The 20,262-nt window shown below is 36.3% G+C and overlaps 1 protein-coding gene across 10 annotated transcripts in view; it reads left to right on the top strand.

Annotated features, from left to right (window-relative positions):
- The window catches only part of FAM184A (family with sequence similarity 184 member A), a 140,990-nt gene that overhangs the window by 76,761 nt on the left and 43,967 nt on the right, over nucleotides 1-20,262 (top strand). For all 10 annotated transcript variants that reach the window (XM_056125138.1, XM_056125135.1, XM_056125137.1 and 7 more), the window contains 3 exons: nucleotides 3,573-3,734; nucleotides 8,366-8,487; nucleotides 8,898-9,048. In XM_056125138.1, the coding sequence (XP_055981113.1) occupies nucleotides 3,573-3,734; nucleotides 8,366-8,487; nucleotides 8,898-9,048 (435 nt within the window). The remainder of the gene's footprint in view (nucleotides 1-3,572; nucleotides 3,735-8,365; nucleotides 8,488-8,897; nucleotides 9,049-20,262) is intronic.

Below are 20,262 nucleotides of genomic sequence, written 5' to 3'. Positions count from 1 at the left end.
AGTCCATGAGCTTCTTGAGGCTAGGCATAGGACTCAATTCTCAAATTGGAGAAGTTCTTTGTTATAACTTCTTTCACCAGTCGTTCTGCATTCTCAACTTCCTCTTTTTCAGGGACTCCTGTAATTCAGATATTTTTTGTCTTAAACTCATTCCATAATTCCCGGACATTTTCTTAAACTCTTCATCCTCTGAGAAAGAGTTGAAGAGAGCAGACTCGTTGGTAACTGTTTAGCACCACCTAGTGTCATAGAGATCCTTGGCTGAAGTGCTTCCCAGTGTATCTGAGCTGTCATATAGGCTTGGGTCTTTTTCCCTTTTTTTCTGCATTGCTGATGAGAGCTTTCCCAGTTTCCTGACACTTTTTTTTATCACTGTTCTTCCTTTACCCACACTGTGAGCTTCTTCTTTTCAGTTTCTTTGTCATTCCCCCAGCCCAGGACCACATGATGGGTAACTTGTTGAGATAGTGGTTCTGCCAAAGTTCTCTGGTACACTCCATAAAGTTTTGCACTCTCTCCTCCCTGCCAAGTCTCTTACAGGACTGATTACTGTTTCTGTTCCGATCATTTCATCTCCTGGAATAGTTTACCAGGCTTTTTTCTCAGTCACCTTAGTCCTGCCTCAGAAAATTGAATTCTCTATTCATTTCTTTAGCACAGATACTTGGGCTGGAGTGATAGCACAGCAGGTAGGGCATCTGCCTTGCACGTGGCCAACCTGAGTTCGATTCCTCTATCCCTCTCAGAGAGCCTGGCAAGCTACTGAGAGTATCCCACCCGCACAGGAGAGCCTGGCAAGCTCCCCATGGTGTATTCGATATGCCAAAAATAGTAACAACAAGTCTCACAATGGAGACATTACTGGTGCCCATTTGAGCAAATCGATGAACAACGGGAGGACGGTGAAGATGGTAGCACAGATACTTAAACTTTGCTGAGTATATAACATTAATTTTTCAAATTATTAAAATGGTGAAATTTTAAGGAGTTATTTGATAGGAGATAACCTGTGTTTTGAGGGGGCACATATAGTCATTAAAAATCATGGCCAGAGTATTAAAATAAAGTTGGATTTTTTTTTAAGGCCCATTCTGCACCTTGATTTGTTATCATTGAAGACATATTTCAGCCATTGATCCTGAGACCTTACAGAACAGGCATATTAGAATTTCCTTTTGCTCAATCATATTATCAGATCTTTTATTTTTTTTACTGACAAATTGATAAATTATTTAGCCTGTATGTATTCCTTTATATTAAAAGTTAATTCTCTTTTGTTGTTCTTGCAATAAATGAAATATTACTGAGTCAAAGAGTAATGATTTCATAGCTTTCATTATTTTTTACTAGACTAGTGCTTAGAAAAAATGGGACTGATTTCCGTAATATCGGTAATATTTGCATATTATTGTCATATTCAGTCATCATGAAAAAGGGAAATCACAAATAGAAACATAGGAGAGCTGACAAGCGTTACTACAAAGAAGGTTTTTCAGAACAGGAGGGCATAGTATTTAAATAATATTTGTACAGTTAAAGGTAGTACTGCTCTATATAAAAACAAAGAAATTTTTGAGAGTGAAAACTGGGAAACATTGAACAATTGGTTAGTTTATTTTAAGGGAAACAAAAAGTCGTATCTCTAACATCTCTAGTATTTTGAAAAATAAAATAACACTGATTTTTCAATAGGTTAAAAATATAAAAAATAATTTCACATCACTGTAGTGTAAAAAGTGGAGATGATGGGGCCAGAGTATAGTATAGTGGGTTATAGTATAGTGGGTTAAGTGTTTGCCTTGCACCCTGCTGACCTAGCTTCAATCCCTGGCATCACATATGGTCCTCCAAACCCTGCCAAGGAATGATCCTTGAGTGCAGAGTCAGGAGTAAGCCCTGAGCACTGCAGGCTGATGAAAAAAAGAAACAAAGAAAAAACTGGAGATGAAATCAATAAGATGCTTTTTAATTATAATATCAACAATAATAAAATATTGAGACTACACAGTAATGAGAAAAATTAAAGCAGAATTAAAAAACCTCTAGTAAATCTTATAATTTCCTGGGTAATTAGCAGCATGGAAAAATGCCTTAAGAGATGGACGTTTCCTATGACTTAAACATTTTTATGTATTTGACCTTAACAGATAATTAAGGATTATTGAAGAAAATGTTTGCACTATCTACAGTAAGAGAAATAGAGAAACAAATTTCCACAACATTCTCCATAGAAGAAGAGATTTTTTTTTAAATTTACATGTAAACATCTTCTCTTTCTGTAGTCTGGGTCAGCTTTCAGAGCTGAAGCAATTTGCCTGTTCCACTTTAGAGGTATCATATAATGTAGCAGCTGCATTTTACAATGCAAAGTCAAGAAAGCAAAGACAAGGAGAGAGTAGGAAACTTGCCTTGTATATGGTGAACCTGGGTTCAGTCCCCACATGTTCCCCTGAACACCACCAGGAATTAGTTATCCCTGAGCATCTAGCTTGGAGTAAGCCCTGAACACAGTTGCATGTGACTCCCAAACAAAAACAAAAAGTAAAGGCATTGAAGACTCTTTTAGGAGTTAAAGATAACAGGCTAAAATGATAAAGTATATCTCTTGTTAGTCTATTGTATGTGAGTTTTTACTTTTACCGACTCATTTACTTTTGGCTTTGGGATCACAACTGACAGTGAGCAGTGAGCAAGAATCACTCCTGATGGGGGTTGGGAAACCATATGGGATGCAGGGAATCATACCTACGTCGGCCTCATGCAAGGCAAGGCATTATTGCTCCAGCCCCTCATTCATATAATAAATATTGAGTGGTTAGTAAGTACCAAAGCACTGTGTCAAATAAGTAAGTCTGATACAATTCCTACTTTCAGGTAGATAAGTAATTTCAATTCTGAAGCATGTTGCAAAATGATGGTAGTTGATTTTCCTGAAGAATAAACTGAAGAAAACTTATTCATATGTCTAAAGTGTGAGGTGTTTCTAGGAATTTGGAGAGATGCCAGTATAGGTAGAGTGTAGTATTATTAGTAGTATTTATAACTAAATTACTTAGTTCTTACTGTATTTCCATGCATTGTTTTATATAGCCTATATTCTTCATTCTTTTATGCAATAAGTGCTAGTTACTAAGTTACACTCACAAAATAGTTATAACCTGGCTCAGGTCACATAGTAAGTGGGAAATGGCAAAAATCCTGCCCGTGGTGTTACTGCAGAACTCTGTTCTTAATCTTACTGTTACTCATTTTTCCACTGACTATGAAGACAATGGAGAGGAAGATCACCATGTCTGGGGGGGTAGTTAGAGGCTCTGCCATTGAGCTTTGTAAGTTCAGTGAAAGATTTTGGAGCTTTTTCTAAGGGAGCTTGAGGTTCTCTATTTATTTATTTTGTTGTTATGAAAAAGAGAAATTATAAATAGGAGGTCTTGTCAGAAAACAACAGATGAGAAGGCTATTTGTTCTTTGTTATCAAGAAAGATCCATTCAGTAAAATTGCAAATAAAGAGTCAAGTTCACTGTTTTACTAATCAGTTGAGGCGTGTAAAAAGTACTTTATTTGTTTGTAGATTGGACGTCTCCAAGATCTGGTAAAGAAAAGTGAACAAGGTCTTGTTTCTGCTGAAGAACATATTGCTAGTCTTCAGGACTCTCAGGAAAGACTTCAGAATGAGCTTGACTTGACTAAAGGCAAGCTGAAGGACACCAAGGATGCTCTATTAAATGTTGAGGTAATTTCATAATCTAAACATCAGTGATATTAAAAATAATATAATTTTGTCACTTATAAAATTGGTTTTAAACATTCGATCATTTATAATTAGTGTAGTTGTTTTCTAGCATTGCTATATCAAAGTACTTTAAACTAGCTGGCTTAAATAAGCAGATATTTTTTTCTCTCAGTTCTGAAGGTTGAAAATCTATAATCAGTGTGTTTTTGGGGGCATTTCTCTTTTTGAAATCTCTAATGAAGGATGTTTTCTTTCCCATTGCATTCCTTTGCTCATGGAAACATCCATTTCAATCTTTCCCTCTGTCACTACATCCTCACATCTTCCAACACCAGTCACACTGGAGTAAGGACTCACTCTACTCTAGTACCACCTTATCTTAACTGATTACATCTGCATTGTCCCTGTTTTAAAATAAGATCACATCAGATTTTCTAGGGAGCTGGTACTTCCACATATCTTTTGGGGAACACAATTTTTCCTGTAATGACTAGTATACAAGGTCTTTATTAACATGAATTTAAACTCTGATATACATTATTTTCCGTGATGTACAAATTTCAGAAAGTCTTTGTCTTTTTCCTTCTATTCTTTTTAATTTTTTTGTGTGGGAGCAGGATTTGGGCCATACCCAGCAGTGCTCAGGGATTACTGCTGGTCTCTGCACTCAGGGGTGCAGAGTGCTGGGGTACCATGTGGGATGCTGGGGATCGAACCCAGGTTGGCTATGTACAAGGTAAATGCCCTACCCACTCTAGTACCAACCTGGTTCCCCTCCTATTCTTTAGAAGCAGAACAAATAACTTAGGATTACTATGGAAAGCAAAGCAAAGAATCCATATAACTGAGGAACAGTAGGTAGGAAGTACTTATTTTTCTTTCAGACAGGTGATCTAATACGGACTCTTAAGTAAGATTGGTGGGTGTGAACTCTGAATCTACCACTTAGTTTGTAACATGTATGAGGTTAATTTTTTTAAAACCTTGATTTCCTCATCTGTGCGGTTTTGAAGGGGTGGGAATAATAAGCTTCATACCACTATTACTGGAATTGAAGCAAACCAATCTAGCACAGTGTTCAGCAAAATATCAAGCATTGATAAATACTGCCTTTTTTAAATATTGTTTCAAAAAATTTTAGCTTAAATATAAACAAGAACACTTTAATGGATATACCTTCTGCATGATACATATATAACTCTACTAATACTTTATGTAAAGTGTAATTAGTCCTTATACATTGAATACTAATTACATTCTATTTAAAAATTCTTTGATTTATTTTACTCTTTGAATCTTTTTTTCCTTTTGATTACCTATAATTAACATAACCAGTATATAAAGTAGCCAGTACTGTGCATAGTGGCTATATGTTACAGTATGTTACAGTGGTGTTTATAACTCAGAATAGGTTGGAACTTAATATAAAACAACTTGATATATTTAGATTATTTGATATTAAAAACATTGATTATAACATAGGAAACATTCTGTGGCATAAGATTGAACTGAGTGACTCAATTGGGGGGCCACAGCCGGTGGTGCATAGGGCTGCTGGTGGCTCTGTGCTCTGGGGATGCTTCCCTATGGTACTGGAGATAGAACCCTTACGTAAAGCATGCACTCCACCCATTACAATTTCCCTTGGGCGTGTGTCACTATTTTTATATTAAAAATATTTTTAATTGCCAAAAATATCAGGAAAATAGTATCTTAAATATTTAAAAGCATTTACTATATATTAAGTATACATACATATTAATATAAAGATACTTTAAGTACATCTCAGTAGTGGGAATCTTCCTTCCCAATGTTGGTATCCTAGAGGATGTGTCACAGAAGTACCATCGAGGTTCTTTGACCCTCAGTGCAGTGTGCATCCACTTCCTACCTTCAAGGCATTTTATTGTGCTTACTTATTGTCCTTCCTATCCTGGCACTGGGAAATATAGTTATCAGTTTGCTTTCAATTCTTTAGGGTTCTTGATCATAATTCAATTTTTTCCTGTCAAATGGAGAAAGAAAGGATATAGCTCAATGATAGAGCACTTGACTTCTTAAATGTGAGACCCAGGGTTTAAAACCTGCCACTGTAGAATACCAGCCAGTTCACCAAATTGTAGAATACAATGGGAAAAAATAAATGTTTTATTGCCCTCCCACTATTTTGTTGCCCGGCCAGACTGTACTAGTCCTGGTGCTGTGCTCAGAGATCTCTTAGCAGTGCTTGTGGGGGAACATATGTTGCCAGGGATTTAGCATGGGCCTTCTTCATGTAAACTGTAGGCTTCAGCCCTTTGAGCTCTTTCTCTTAAGCTGGAATGGAAAAGTTTTAAGCAAAACCCTATCAGCTAATCATTTTATGTTTTGATGGATAATTTTTATGAAGATAATAAATGGTAAGTTCTGTGAGAGTGATTTGCATTCAGTAAATAGGCGTGTGTACATATTTATTCAATGCTGTGATTTGTAATACTATTAATAATAGGGTTTCACACGTATAACTTTCAATATACCTTACCTTCCACCAGAGTGTCTTGTCCATTGTCTCAGGGTCCCCTCCCTTGCACCTCCTGCTCCTCATCCTTCATAAACCCAGTTTTGTAATAGTTCTCAGGTTCTGTGTTCTTTGACCATTTGTTATCCCATTACCTCCCACATAAGAGAATAATGATTCTACATCTGTCCCTTTCCTTCTGCCGGCTTCACTCAGCATGACACCCTTTAGTTCCATCCATGTAGTGGAAAATTGTATGATTTCATTTTTTCTTATAGCTGAGTACCCCAAACTATACACTGTGAAATAATGAAATCACTATTTTGAAAGACATTTGCAGTGCTGTGTTTGTTGGCAGGATAGGGGAAAAAAACCTGGTATAATGACATGATTTTTTAAAAAAAGGTTTTGGGTCACACCTGGCAATGCTCAGGGGTCATTTTTGTCTTTGCACATAGGAATTAATCCTGGTGCTGCTCAGGAGGGACCACATAGAATGCTGGGGATCAAACCTGGGTCAGGCATGTGCCCAGCAAGCACTTTACCCACTGTACCATGTCTCCAGCCCCAGAAATATTTTTTAAGTTAAAAAAATTTTTTAAGCCTTGCAGGGAAGTGGGGTGTGAGAAATCATTCCTCCTGGCAGAGTACAAAGGATTGGTGGCTAAAATGGTTGCACTCAGTTTCAGTGCTTGTTACTTACTAACAATGTAGAATGGCAGTTTTTCAGCATTAATTTACTTCTATCCTTATAATTTAGTTATGTTTCTCAATAATTTAGGAGATGGGTGATCCAGTAAAGGTCATTGTGATGGCTGAAGGATGTCTCATCTTCTCTCCTTCTGTTACACCCTGGGAGCAGATATTGCTGGCAGGAACTGATGCTGCCATTGTTGTCCAAACAGGTCACCCCTAGCCCTAGGCTCCAGAAAGCCACTTGACTTGTGCCACTCTTCAGAGATTTTATGTATCTCACATCTATTACCATTATCTTAAATAAATGGGTCACTGTAAAGTCATATAATAAAAAATAGCCTAAGTTTCTCATAATTTTTTTAAAATTTCTAAATATAAATTTTATGAAATCTGTGGTAAAAATTTAACTGCATAAAGTCACTAGTAAGACAGGCACTACAGGAAAAAAGATGAGTACTCACAGATCAGATAGTAGATATGACACAAAAAATACAAAATTCATATCAGAAATTAGTATCTCATAATTATTTTAATGACAGTTCAGTACCACTATAATGTTTACACTTTGAAGAAATATTATACTTTTGAATATAAATGAATTTTAATTATTTATAAGCTTGTGTATAATTCTTAACAACAATTGAATAATTGTTAGATATCTACGATACAGAGGGTTTAGTTATTAACTATGCAGACTTTAAAAAATTTAAAATAATATGTAGGGATCAGAGCAAGAGTACAGTGGGTAAGGTCTTTATAATCTAATGGGGGTTTGATCCCTGGTATCCCATATAATCCCCCAAACAAAACACAAAACCGATCACAGTCATGATCACGATTATCCTGTTGTTCATCGATTGCCTCGAGCAGGCACCAGTAACGTCTCCTTCGTCCTAGCCCTGAGATTCTAAAAAGTGCCACATTCAATGCTCTTTCAGGGTTAGGAGAATGAGACCCATCATTGTTACTGGTATTTGGCATATTGGGTATGCCACGGGGAGTTTGCCAGACTCTGCTGTGTGGGCAGGTTACAGTCGGTAGCCTGCCAGGTTGTCCAAAGCAAGAATGAGATAATAAAAACCAAATAAAATAATTTGTGAAATTATGCCTTAATAAAAAATAATTTGTGCAAGGACATTTAAAATATAAAATGTGTATCATATCTTCTGTTAGAAGGAGACTGCAAGATGGTTGAGTGGGTTGGAGTGCTTTCTTTGCATGTGAGAATGGAAGGTTCAGTCCCATACCTCATGGTTCTCCCGGCACCACCAGGTGTGCCCCCTTGCCTCCTCCAAAAGAAAACAAATAATTTGCACAAATAACTATCAGTCATTGTACCATAAGAATTTAAAAGTGACAATGCAAGTTCTTACATTGAAGTAACCAGTAGTGACTCCTCCTTAAGAATAGACTTTATTGAAAAATTTTAATTCTTCAGGATGAACTAGTGCAGGAAAGGCAACAGCATGAAGAAACCCTGGCTTCCATGAGAGAAGAAGAGAAGCTCAGAGTGAACAAAATGGCCCAGGACTTACAAATAAAATGGACTGAAAATCTTAGGTACATTTTTCACTCTGCAATATAATCTTACCAATAAATGTTTACAAGATTGCTTTTTCTTTTATGGCTTATATACTATCTTTTTTGTTAACTGTGTAGAGCAGCATTTTAAATGTTTTTTTTTCCCCTGTGAATAGATGCAGGAAAAAGTGGGTTTTCTTTTCTGCTTGAGTACAGATAACTTATTTGTGATTTACTCTAGACTTATTCTAGTTTCTGTTCTGCCACTGATAAATTTCTCAACGATCTTAGTTAAATTACCAGTTTACCTTATAGTGCATAATTTTTAAAGATTAAACTCTTACTCTAAATTGACTTTTGAGGAGAATTTATTAAAATGCTGAGAAAATTCTCATTTATTGGGAAGGAAGCATTCCCTTTACAGAGTAAGTGCATTTGCTTTATTTTAGGCAAGAATGTTCTAAACTTCGTGAAGAACTAAGGCTTCAACATGAAGAGGATAAAAAGTCGGCAATGTCTCAGCTTTTTCAGTTAAAAGAGAGAGAGAAAAATGCGGCCCGAGAGTCATGGCAAAAGAAAGTAGAAGATCTTCTAAACCAGGTAATTTGTAAAAAATCTTAAGTTTCCATTTCCAAGGAAGATATAAGACATTGCCAATTGATTTACTCTAATTTTTAATTGGGCAAACTCAAAATATTTCAAATGCATAAAACAGATATTTATAAACATATGACATACTGTTGAATAATTATTACATATGCAGTTCTAAATACTGAGAAGAATTTATAGGTTTTTAATGTATTTGAATTGAATACCAGAGAATTTAAGTAGAGAAAGCTACCTACTTCTCAAAATATAAAACCTTTCTTTCAAGCCATTAGATACCATTTTTGCATTGGACAGTAAAATTGATTAAATGTATCCTGGTTGCTGAAAAACCACTTTTCAGAAATGAGCAATTTACTTCTCTCCAACTAGCAGGATGTTGCCTGTTAAACTTCAAAGTGACAGAAAGGAAGGGTGTTGATATTCTTGAATCTCACATTTACATGAGCATGATAATCTGTGTCATGCTTACTTTTTCCAAAGCATTTATAACTGTAATTAAAAGAATTTTGCACCATTTCACTCATTTATACAACTTCTAAATTCATGAATTCCTAGCATTCTCCTGAAAAACTGGTAATTAAATAGGGCTGACTGCATGAGTCACCAGTTGATAAGTAAATGCAGATGGTGGACAAGAAGCAGCTCAATTATTTAGGGCTAGAAATCCACTATTATCTTTCTATTTGTGATCCTGATGAATTTCAAAGGAAAGACCAGGCTTTCTGCAAGATAATTTGTTGCATAGGTATATGCATGCAAGTGTCTTTCAAGAGTACGTAGGACCTGTCAATTTTTGTCAAGTTTTGCCAGCTTCCCAGAAAGAATTACTTACAAGATTTCAAATTAATTAATTATAAATAACAAGATAACAAGGAATTAATTGTTCATAACTTGCAGTATTACTCAGAAAAAGGAAGTATACATCTGCACATACATATATTTGTAGCATTTCCTTGTTATAAACTTTGAAGATTTCATATTTATTCACGAAAGCTTTATATGTAGGAATATATGTATGTAGGAATATAAGCATATATGTAAGTATTCTGTTAGCATTACTTACCTTATTATTTAGGAACAAAGACAGTCTACTGGGAAGAGTAGTGCTACTCGTCCATGTTCTATGCTTAGATTTTATTAGTTTAATTATATGGGAGGGCTGGAGTGATAGCACAGCAGTAGGGCATTTGCCTTGCATATGGCCGATCCAGCCGACTTGGGTTCGATTCCTCTGCCCCTCTCAGAGAGCCTGACAAGCTACCGAGAGTATATCGCACGCATGGCACAGCCTGGCAAGCTACCCACGACATATTCAATATGCCAAACACAGTTACAACAAATCTCAAAATGGAGATGTTATTGGGCCCGCTCAAGCAAATCAATGAACAATGGGAGGACAGTGACAGTGACAATTATATGGGAAAATGGGGGGAAATTCCTAAAAGTTTGTCTTGTTTTCAATCAGAAAGTGTTGAACCAGAGACAAACTGGGCACTTAAAGAATACTTACTATTTTGGGGCTTGGGGCACACCTGGCAATGCTCAGAACTTACTCCTGCCTGTGCACTCAGGAATCACTCCCACCGGTACTGAAAGGCCCATTTGGGATGCCGGGGATTGGACCTTGCTTGGCTGCATACAAGGCAACCTGCTACCTGCTATATTAACTGTTCAGCCCCAAGGATTAACAATATATTATCTGTTTTCTATTACATCATTTTGTTCATTATTCATTTTATCTTTCTTGTATAAATTGTCTGATTCCATCCATGCTTCTTTGATACTCTTTTCCTTCTTTGTCTGTTTTGCATCTTTTATACCAGTGAAGATATGTTTTGTATCTTGTAGTTCTCTGTATCATTAAATATTGCATATTGGCTCTAAATTTTGTCAGCTTCCAAGGAAGAATTATTAAACAAGGTTTCAAAGCAGATTAATCATAAATACCAAGATAAGAAGGAATTAATTGCCTCTGAATATTAAAACTATTTTGTGATTCTCCATTTTATCAAGCCATTCCCCCATCACAGTTTCTTTATCCTTACCTCTAAAATACATGGGAATATACACTATCGTAGATAAGCAAGTAAATATTGCATTTTGGGATTATTTATGTCTGAATAAAGTTCAGAAAGGAAATATCTAAACAGGATTCCACATTAAAGTGAAAGAGTGTTATGTACCCAAGTTTCACTCTTTTTCAGACATATGAGATAGCAAAAATTATAGCACAATGGTTATCTTTTTTAATATAATATTATTATGGACAAGAACCATCTCTGTCGGCCTTTTGACTCTTGTTATCTTGACTCTCAGTTGTATTCCTAGAGTGTGTGTGCTCTGATGGCTCTTATCCCACAACCATTTCATTCTCTTCATTGCTGCTGGCTTTATGCTTACCTGTGTTTCTGACTCTGCAGGTGGCCTCTCTCCCATTCTAACCCACCCTCCCTCATATGCTGAGAGCAAACCTGGCTGGTGGATGTGATATTTAAGGAGAAAGACAAGGGTAATAGAATTGAAACAGCTGGGGCTCAGGCAGACACCTATATTATGGAAAATATCATAGAATCTCCATTTTCTCATAACTTATGGCAATCATGAGACTATTGTTTGTACATTCCATCATACTTAAAGCAAAGAAAAAGATAAAGGAATTTTTCTTTTTGTTTGTTTGGGGTCCACACCCAATGATGCATAGATCTGGGATGCTGGAGAATCAAACCCAGGTCAGCCATATGTAAAACAAGTGCCTACTGCTGTACTGGCTCTCTGGGCCCTTGGCTTTTATGTGAACTTAAGCTGTAGAAATTAAAATTGACAATATAATCTTGGACTACCTACCAAAAATAAAAAATGGGTGTCAAAAAGTACAATTTTTTGTTTTCTTGAATCAGGTAATTTGTACTGTATCAAAGTTTCCAAAAACTTATTTTCATTTCATGTTCAAAATAGTAATTTAATGTTTTAGTTTTTAGTTTGTTTCTAATCTGCTACATCATTAAACTTTGGTCTAAAACCTATTATATTTTCTATGTTAATTGATGTGCATATTTGAATTCTTTTGAAGTATATGACCTATATTTTTCTTAAACTCTAAGAAAAGTGACTATTATATGGCATCTTCTGTGACCAGTTTCTGTTTCTGTTCCAAAATGACACCTGTTTTTTTACTTCCACCTTTGCCAAGGCAGATTTTATTTTTGGCCCAATTTAATGACTTCATATTAAGACCCTTATTCTGAATAGTGACTGAGAAAATTGGGAGACACCTAGATCATTCATGAATAGAAGGGCAGGATTTTACATTTCATATTTTACATTTGGGGTTTGAGTCGCCATATTGAACTTTGAGGCTCCAATACAATCTTGCTGGTTACAACTATGTATCTGACACAGTTTCCCCTGTCCACCACCTCTTAAATTTTCCATCTAATAGGAATAATATTTGTATGCAGTAGCCTACAATGGTAGTCACCAAATGCAGTTGATGTTCTGGAGAGTTTGTTCTTTGGAGAACTGTTGAGCTGGAAGAGCTCACTGTAGGCCTTTACTTTGAGCATATTTTCTTAATTCCATATTCGGGAATATAGTGTGGGTGACTTACAGTCATCTACGGTGGGTACTTTGATACCACTGATATCAGAAAATGCTAGAAATCAGGGCTTTGTTTGTCAGAGTACTATTACACATTCACCAACCTATCATTGGGTAGAGGAGAAAGGGCAGAATGGCCAGTGTGAATGGGAAACATTTTTCAAGGATAGCTTTTGTGAAACTCCTGAGGATTGTAAAGAATTAACACAAATGTTTTTACTCATTCAACAAACATTTGATTGAGTCTACTCTTACCTCAGACATTGTGAGGAATTCAGATAAACAAGAGGTGGGCATAGTTGGGGAGAAATGACATTATGTAAAACTGTGACATTCAGCATTAGGAATTTAGAGTTTGCTCAGTAAGCTACAGTTTTCTGTCCAAGATTTATGGATAGAGGAATATCTGGCTGGAAACACTGTTTTAGGAATTTGACTTAAATGGCTGTGATATTTAAGTGAGGATGAAATGAAAACATATCAGTAAAAATCTCTCGGTCTAGATTTTGAATTTGTTTCTGAAACAGAATTCTTGTGTATGCACCCCTTTATCTCCTCCTAGACACCAGCCTTCTGTGTTGAAGATTCTTCTTTTTACACTGTGCAAGCCAATCCATCAGTGTTTTGTATTGGTCTACTTTTAAAGGAGCTCACCATTTATCATACCTACCTTTGCTACCATCCTAACCCAAGCTCCTTGCTTTTTTTTTTTTTTTTGCTGCACTGCAACTGGAACCATATATTTTTGCCCATCTCTACTTTCACCTGTTTACAAATTATGTTCCAACCAGCCAAAGTGCCACTCTTAAAATAGTAAGTTGGATCATTTCATCGTCCTGCCAAACCCTCCAGTAGCTTCCTGCCACTTACAGAATATAATCCACTCTTACTGTGACCTATGTGCCTCATGGTTTGAACTCTGACTGCATTGCCAACATCATCTCTGCCACTTGCTCCCTTCTCCCTTCCTTTATTAGTCATACTAAAAGCTATAGTTCTTGTACCATACACACATTTATTAATAATGGATTAATAAATGAAGTTTCAATTTGATGCTTAAATCCTTACTCTTTCCAAAGACATTTTTTGCCACTTTCTTTAAAAATAGCATCCTCGAGATAAACAATGTTATTGGCCATGTGGGTGTTCAATAAGCATATGAAAAGTGTTCAGTGTCACTTATCAGGGAAATGCAAATCGAAACAGTGATTAGGTATCATCTCACTAGTAAGAATAGCATATATCAAAACTCCTAGAAACCAGCAGTGTTGGCAGGAATGTGATTTTAAAAAGGAATTCTTATTCACTGTTAGTTAGAATATTGTCTGGTTCAGCATCTGTAGAAAATAATATGGAGATATCTCCAAAAATTACTAATTTAACTCCCATATAACTCAGCAATTCATTTCTTGGCATCTGTCTACAAAATGCAAAAATACTAATCTAAAAAGATATATGAATCTGTATGCCCATTGTAGTGTATAATAGTCAGGATATGGAAACAATGCAAATATCCAGTGACAAATGAATGGATTATAAAGTTGTGACATAGATACAGAATGGAATACTATGCAGCAGCAAAGCAAAAATGAAATCATTCAGTTTGCTGTAACTTGGATGGAACTGAGAAAAATAAGTGAGAGGGAAGACAGTTCCCAGATGATCCCACTCAATCTGTGGTGAACATGGAAATAAAACAAGAGTATAGACAAAATACTAATTATAACAACAATCTATGGGTACTGGAACACAAACTGTAAACTCCAAACTAGTGTATAGTAAGTTCACTGGAGGTGGCACAGGGGCCTTGGTGGGGTGTTGGAGGTGGTGAGGCACATCACGATCATAAATGTCAACATCATTGTAAACACAGTACCTTAACTCTAATAAAAAAGGGAAGCAGCATCCTCCACCAACGTTGGATATGAAAGGGTGCAGTAGTTATATGTAATAGAGTTAAGGCTGTGTCTTAACACTACTCTGAGTAGTGTTAAGAATTATTTAACATATAACCTTTCAGTATCAATATTGCAAACCACAATGCCCAAAAAGGGGTTGGGGGAGAGACAGAGACAGAGAAATAGAGACAGAGAGGAAAAGTACCTGCCATAGAGGCTTACTGGGGGTGGGTTCGGGAGGTGATGGGAGGGACCATGTGGACACTGGTGCTGGTAAATGTACACTGGTGGAGGGTTGGGTGTTGGAACACTGTTCGACTGAAATATAATCATAAACGGCTTTGTAAGGGTCTATCTCACAGTGATCCAATAAATAAATAACATTTTAAAGAAGAATTACCTAACACATTAGCTTATCTCTACCTTAATTTCACTTATACACCTGCTGTTACTACTTTAATTATAAAACAATTGTTCAGGACCTTTTCTTTGTTTTTGCATTCAGAAAAATTGTTAAAAGCCATGACTCCCTCCTCTAAGTGTTAGCTATGTGGGTTGCCTTTCTCTAGTTAGTCATATATTTGAAATTTATATTAAAGAAACTTCTTCCCCTTGTTTTTAAGCCACACATGGCAGTATTCAGGACTTACTACTGGCTCTTTGCTCAAGGATCACCTCTGGCAGGGCTCTGGGGACCATCTGATGGTGCCAGGGATTAAAGATGTGTCAGCTAAGTGCAAGGCAAATCCCCTCCTTGCTGTACTATCACTTCATCTTTGAAAAAAACATTTTTAATGTACTTTGAGAAATTACAGTCTCGTATTTAAATAATAGAATATTAAATTTTAGCTTGTATTAAAACGTAAAATTAGTATTGCTTTATCTCAAGAATGCTAGAAATTTGATAGATGGTGTTTCTTTTGTTAGTACTGAGATTCTCTCTGATAATATTTTGACATCTGTTAAAACCTTTATGTCAAACCAATGATCACAATAATCTCTGTCTTCCCAGAGCTACAATGGGAGAAACAGAAGAAAAGAACTAATAGTGTGACTCAATTCATTGGAACCATGGTATACATACTTGTGTACTATGCGGATTTCAGGTAGTCTGGGAACTTAAGGAAGGCTTTTCTGAATGTGGGATCCTTTACCTGAGGTCTGGAGTAGAAGCAGGAGTCAGGTCAAGAGGTTAGGAAGCATTCTGAGCAGAAGGGGAATGTTTGTTCTAGGAGTATGGGGAAGTTTCCCAGGGTTGGATCTTGTTTGACATACTGGCCTTTATCCAAAGAGTTCTGGGGAGATATCAATCACAATCGTGCCACACACAAATACTGTAATTTCAAAACTCTGATTACAGTGTAGAGAATAGAATAGAGTAAGACAAGATTGGTACCATTCAGTGAATATTGCTTCCATCCTGACAGCCTTTCTTTTTCTCAGATTACTGTTTTCTGGATAAAGATTTAGTAGTAATATACTCATTAGTGTCTCTGAGAAGGTACACTTATACCTGTAAGATTCTGTTGGCTTTCGTCAATAGGATTGTTGTATGATATATGTTTTTCCTAACGACCTTCCTTTGATGTAGAATTTTCTCTTTACTGCTTCACATATCAGGGTATAGGGAAGAAGTAATGTAGCAGAAATAGGTTTTGGATTTTTATTAATTTTTTTTTATTATGAACCAGCAATAGAAGTCCTGGAATTAGGGAGATTACTCAAGTGTTAGAGCACTATAGCATGTGCAAGCCCCTGATTTTGATGAGACACCTCGCATCCTCTTTTCCTCAGACTCTGGGCATGGTTGCTAGAGAATAAATTATATTGTTTTTTTAAAACACTTAATAAACACTTCATGCTGGGACTGGTATATAAAATACGAAAAGGGGAGCCTCGTCCTCCAAAACTTATGCTATAGTGTATTGCAGAATTTATATATCAATACATTTTAAAGATTGCAGAGGTGTAAAATCTTGTGTCGCTAACTGAATAAACTGGTTCAGAAGAATGAGATAACTCCTAGAGCATAATTTCTGTATTTTTGTTGCTTTTTTGAGGGGGGAGGGAGTGTGTTCCACGCCTGATGGCACTTAGGACTTACTCATGACTCTGCAAAGGGATCACTTGCTCAGTAAGTTTGTTTTAAAATATTTAAGTTTCTTGCCAGTTTTTGAGAAGACTGAAAGGGTCTCAAGATATTCCCGGCTTCAGCTTGTTGAGAACAATCAGAGTTACATAGAAGCCTGTGTTTCTGTCTTTTTAATCTTGAAGGATAAATATTATCAGACTTTCAGATAATTGATAAAGTGAATAAGTTTAAAAGGTGGATAAGTGATGAAGAAAAATGGGAGATAAAAGATTGATGTGATTAATTAGAAATTTAGAGCTTTGTACATAAGAAACTCTGTTCTTAGAGGCCAGAGAGATAGTGTAGCGTGGAGGGAACTTACCTGTCACGCACAGGTTTGGTCACAGCAACACATATGGTCCTCTGAGCAGATCCCTGGATGCAGAACCAGGAGTAAGCCTTGAGCACAGCCAGGTATGTCTCCAAAACCAAATTTTTTTTTTTTTAAATTGACTTTTATAGATTATAAGGTTTATGAATATAAGAATCTTGCTGATTGGAATATTTGCTGAATGATTTTTAATTCAGTATTCTTTCAAGCAGAGACTTTCCAGTGGATTTCATCCACTCTAGCAGCTTAAATAACCTCTACATTTCAATGACATTCAAAGTTAAATCTCCCTTTTATTTCTTCTGGAAGTCACTATCACTCGGTAAGCTAATAGCATCTCAAGTAGCACATCTGACTCAGAAGTATTGATCTCCACTTCAGATCCCTGTTGGTAATTCAGAAAAAAAACTGAAGATTGATTTTCATTTCTATCTTTCATGTCAATACGTCTAAAAGACATTCCAGCTCTGTCCACTTCCATCTCCTCAAGTATATACAGGGCCTACTCATTCTTAATAGCTCCCCATCTAACCTCCTCAATTTTACTTTTCTTAGAGCATTCAGTGGTCTCTTATGGTGTCATTCAGATTGTGCCAGCCTCTGCTTAAAATTCTTTCATGCATCTCACTGAATTAGGGTTCTTATTCTGATTTCTTTACTGTCTGATAAAACTTCAAGCCATCTAGTTACTGAAAGTGACCGTCTTCAGTTTCCTATCAGCCTCATGAACACCCCCTTACCTACACCCCCAAAACACACACATGAGTGTACACCCAGTCATATCTACCTTAGTTTTTTGTTGTTGTTGTTTTGGCCACACCCGGCAGAACTCAAGGCACACTCTCTGCTCGGGAATCACCCCTGGTGGTACTCAGGGATGGGATGCTGGGGATCCCACCTGAGTTGTTCACATACAAAAGAAGAGCTTTAACTGCTGTACTGTCTCTCTAGCCTTTACCTCAGGATTTAGTGCAAACTAAATCATTTGCTTCTACACTCTTCCCCTGAGACACTCTCCCCAAAAGATTATTTCATTTTTTAATTGGCTGCTTCCTTGATTCCCAGTTTAAATGACAGTTCTCTCAAAAGATCTCTTACTAACACTCATTTGCTGTTGGTAACTCTTTTAATCATAAACTTGTTGTGAACTTCCTATTTTTAAATGTATTTCTTGTCTTACACTCTTTTTAACTTATATCACTCTACATTTGTGATGTTTCTTGAATTAAAATGATTCTCTAATAAATTTTTAACAACCAAAAACCTCATTTCTTTACTAATAAGAGTGATATTACCACCTAATAGCACTGTTTGTGTCTTTGTTGATTATCGTAGCTAAATCGGTGTTGTAAATCACCCAAGGAAATAGCTCAGGGACTTGTCTTTTTTCAGATATTCCTATATCCAGCAACAATATATTGATAGAATTAAAAGAGGTAGAGATCTTGTGAGTTTATATTCTAGATACTGAATCATATTTATGTTATAAATATAAATCATAGAATTTAAAAAAATTTTTTAAAATGTTGAGCCAGACCCAGCATTGCTGGTTTACTCCTGACTCTGCAGTCAGGAATCAGTCCTGGCAGTGCTGGGGGACTGTAGATGATGCCAGGAATCAATCCTGAGCCAGCCACGTGCAAGGCAAGCAGATTACTTACAGTACTATGTCTGCAGCTCCTAAACTCTATAATTCTTAAAACCTGGAATGCCATGATGGTATAGTTTATCAGTTAGTGCTGGATTTCTGAATAACATAGATTTTTGTTTGATAATACCTTAAAGATTGAAAAATCTAATCCATAATTACATGGAATACATTTTAGGTTAACTTTTGATAGTAAACATCATGTCTGAGAAAGGCAAAATGGTAAAAAAAAATTGTAGTTCAAAATCCCTCAGAGACCCAAGAGATGTTATAAAGATCAATGTGCTTGTGTACTGTGCAACTATGGGCAGGGGATCCTGGTTTGAATCCCAGCACCGTGTGGTACCTCAACACCAATTCAAGTGTGGCCCCTGAACTCAGACCCTGAGCATTGGGGCCCTCCCCCCAAGCACACACACCCACACAAATACCTCAGATTTTTATAGCTTTATTGAAGTCTGAAAAAGTTATTAATTGTCCCATATATAAAGAATATTGTCTGGGGCTGCAGAGATAGAACAGGGATTAAAGCACTTGTCTTACATGTGGGAGCCCTAGTTCAATCCCTCGCACTCTTTATGCTAGACCAGGAGTGATATCTGAATGCAGAGTCAAACTGCCACTCCCTCTAAAGAAAAACATCTTGTATGAAAAGAAGATAAAGTAAAAAATAAAAATGACTTGTATATATAGAAACATGACAAAATTTAGACAGATATAGAATAATTAAATAGAAAACCCTTTTCTCCAAATAAAAATCATATGATCAAGTTAGTAGATACAGAGAAAACATCTGATGAGATCCAGTACCCACTCATGATAAAAACTCTCAATAAAATGAGATTTGAAGGAACTTTTCTCAGCATAGTTAAAGCTATTTATCACAAGCCCACAACAAACTTGTGGGTAATTACTGAAAGAGTTCCCTCTAAAATCAGGCACTAGATAAGGCTTCCCATTCTTACCACTATTATTCAGTATAGTATTGAGTGTTCTTTCCATTACAATTAGTCAAGAAAGAGATACTTAGGACTTCCAGATAGGGAAAGAATATGTCAAGCTTGCTCTCACTATTTGTGGAAGACATGGTTCCTAATTAGAAAGCCCTAAGAACTTTACAGAAAAGCTCCTAAGAACTTTACAGAAAAACAATAGACTTATATAGAAAAGTGGCAGTCTAAAAAATCAACACACAAAAACCCAAGGCTTTTTTGTACTAAAAACAATAAAATAGAGGACAGAGAAATTTAAAAAAATTCAATTCACAAATGTGCCTCAGGAAGTTGGGTACTTAGGAACAAAGTAACAAAAGAGGTGAAAGACCTATACAAAGAAAACTAGAAAACATTGCTTTAAAAAAATAAGAGGCCATGAGCAAATGGAAACACATCCACTGTTTATAGAACAGGAGTATCAACAGGGTCAAAATGACAATACTCCCTAAATTATACAAATTCAGTGCAGTCCCTCCCTATAAGAATACCCATGGCCTTCTGTTTCTAGGAGTTTTTTTGTAGAGTCTTTCAGATTTTCTAAGTATAGTATCATGTCATCTGCAAATAGTGATAGTTTGCCCTCTTCCTTTTCTATCTGGATGCCC

Source organism: Sorex fumeus, unplaced genomic scaffold (assembly GCF_029834395.1).
Source record: "Sorex fumeus unplaced genomic scaffold, SorFum_2.1 ptg000054l, whole genome shotgun sequence".
Classification (NCBI taxonomy): domain Eukaryota; kingdom Metazoa; phylum Chordata; class Mammalia; order Eulipotyphla; family Soricidae; genus Sorex; species Sorex fumeus.
Note: the sequence above shows the minus strand (reverse complement) of the source record. Positions and strands in the feature narration are given on the sequence as shown.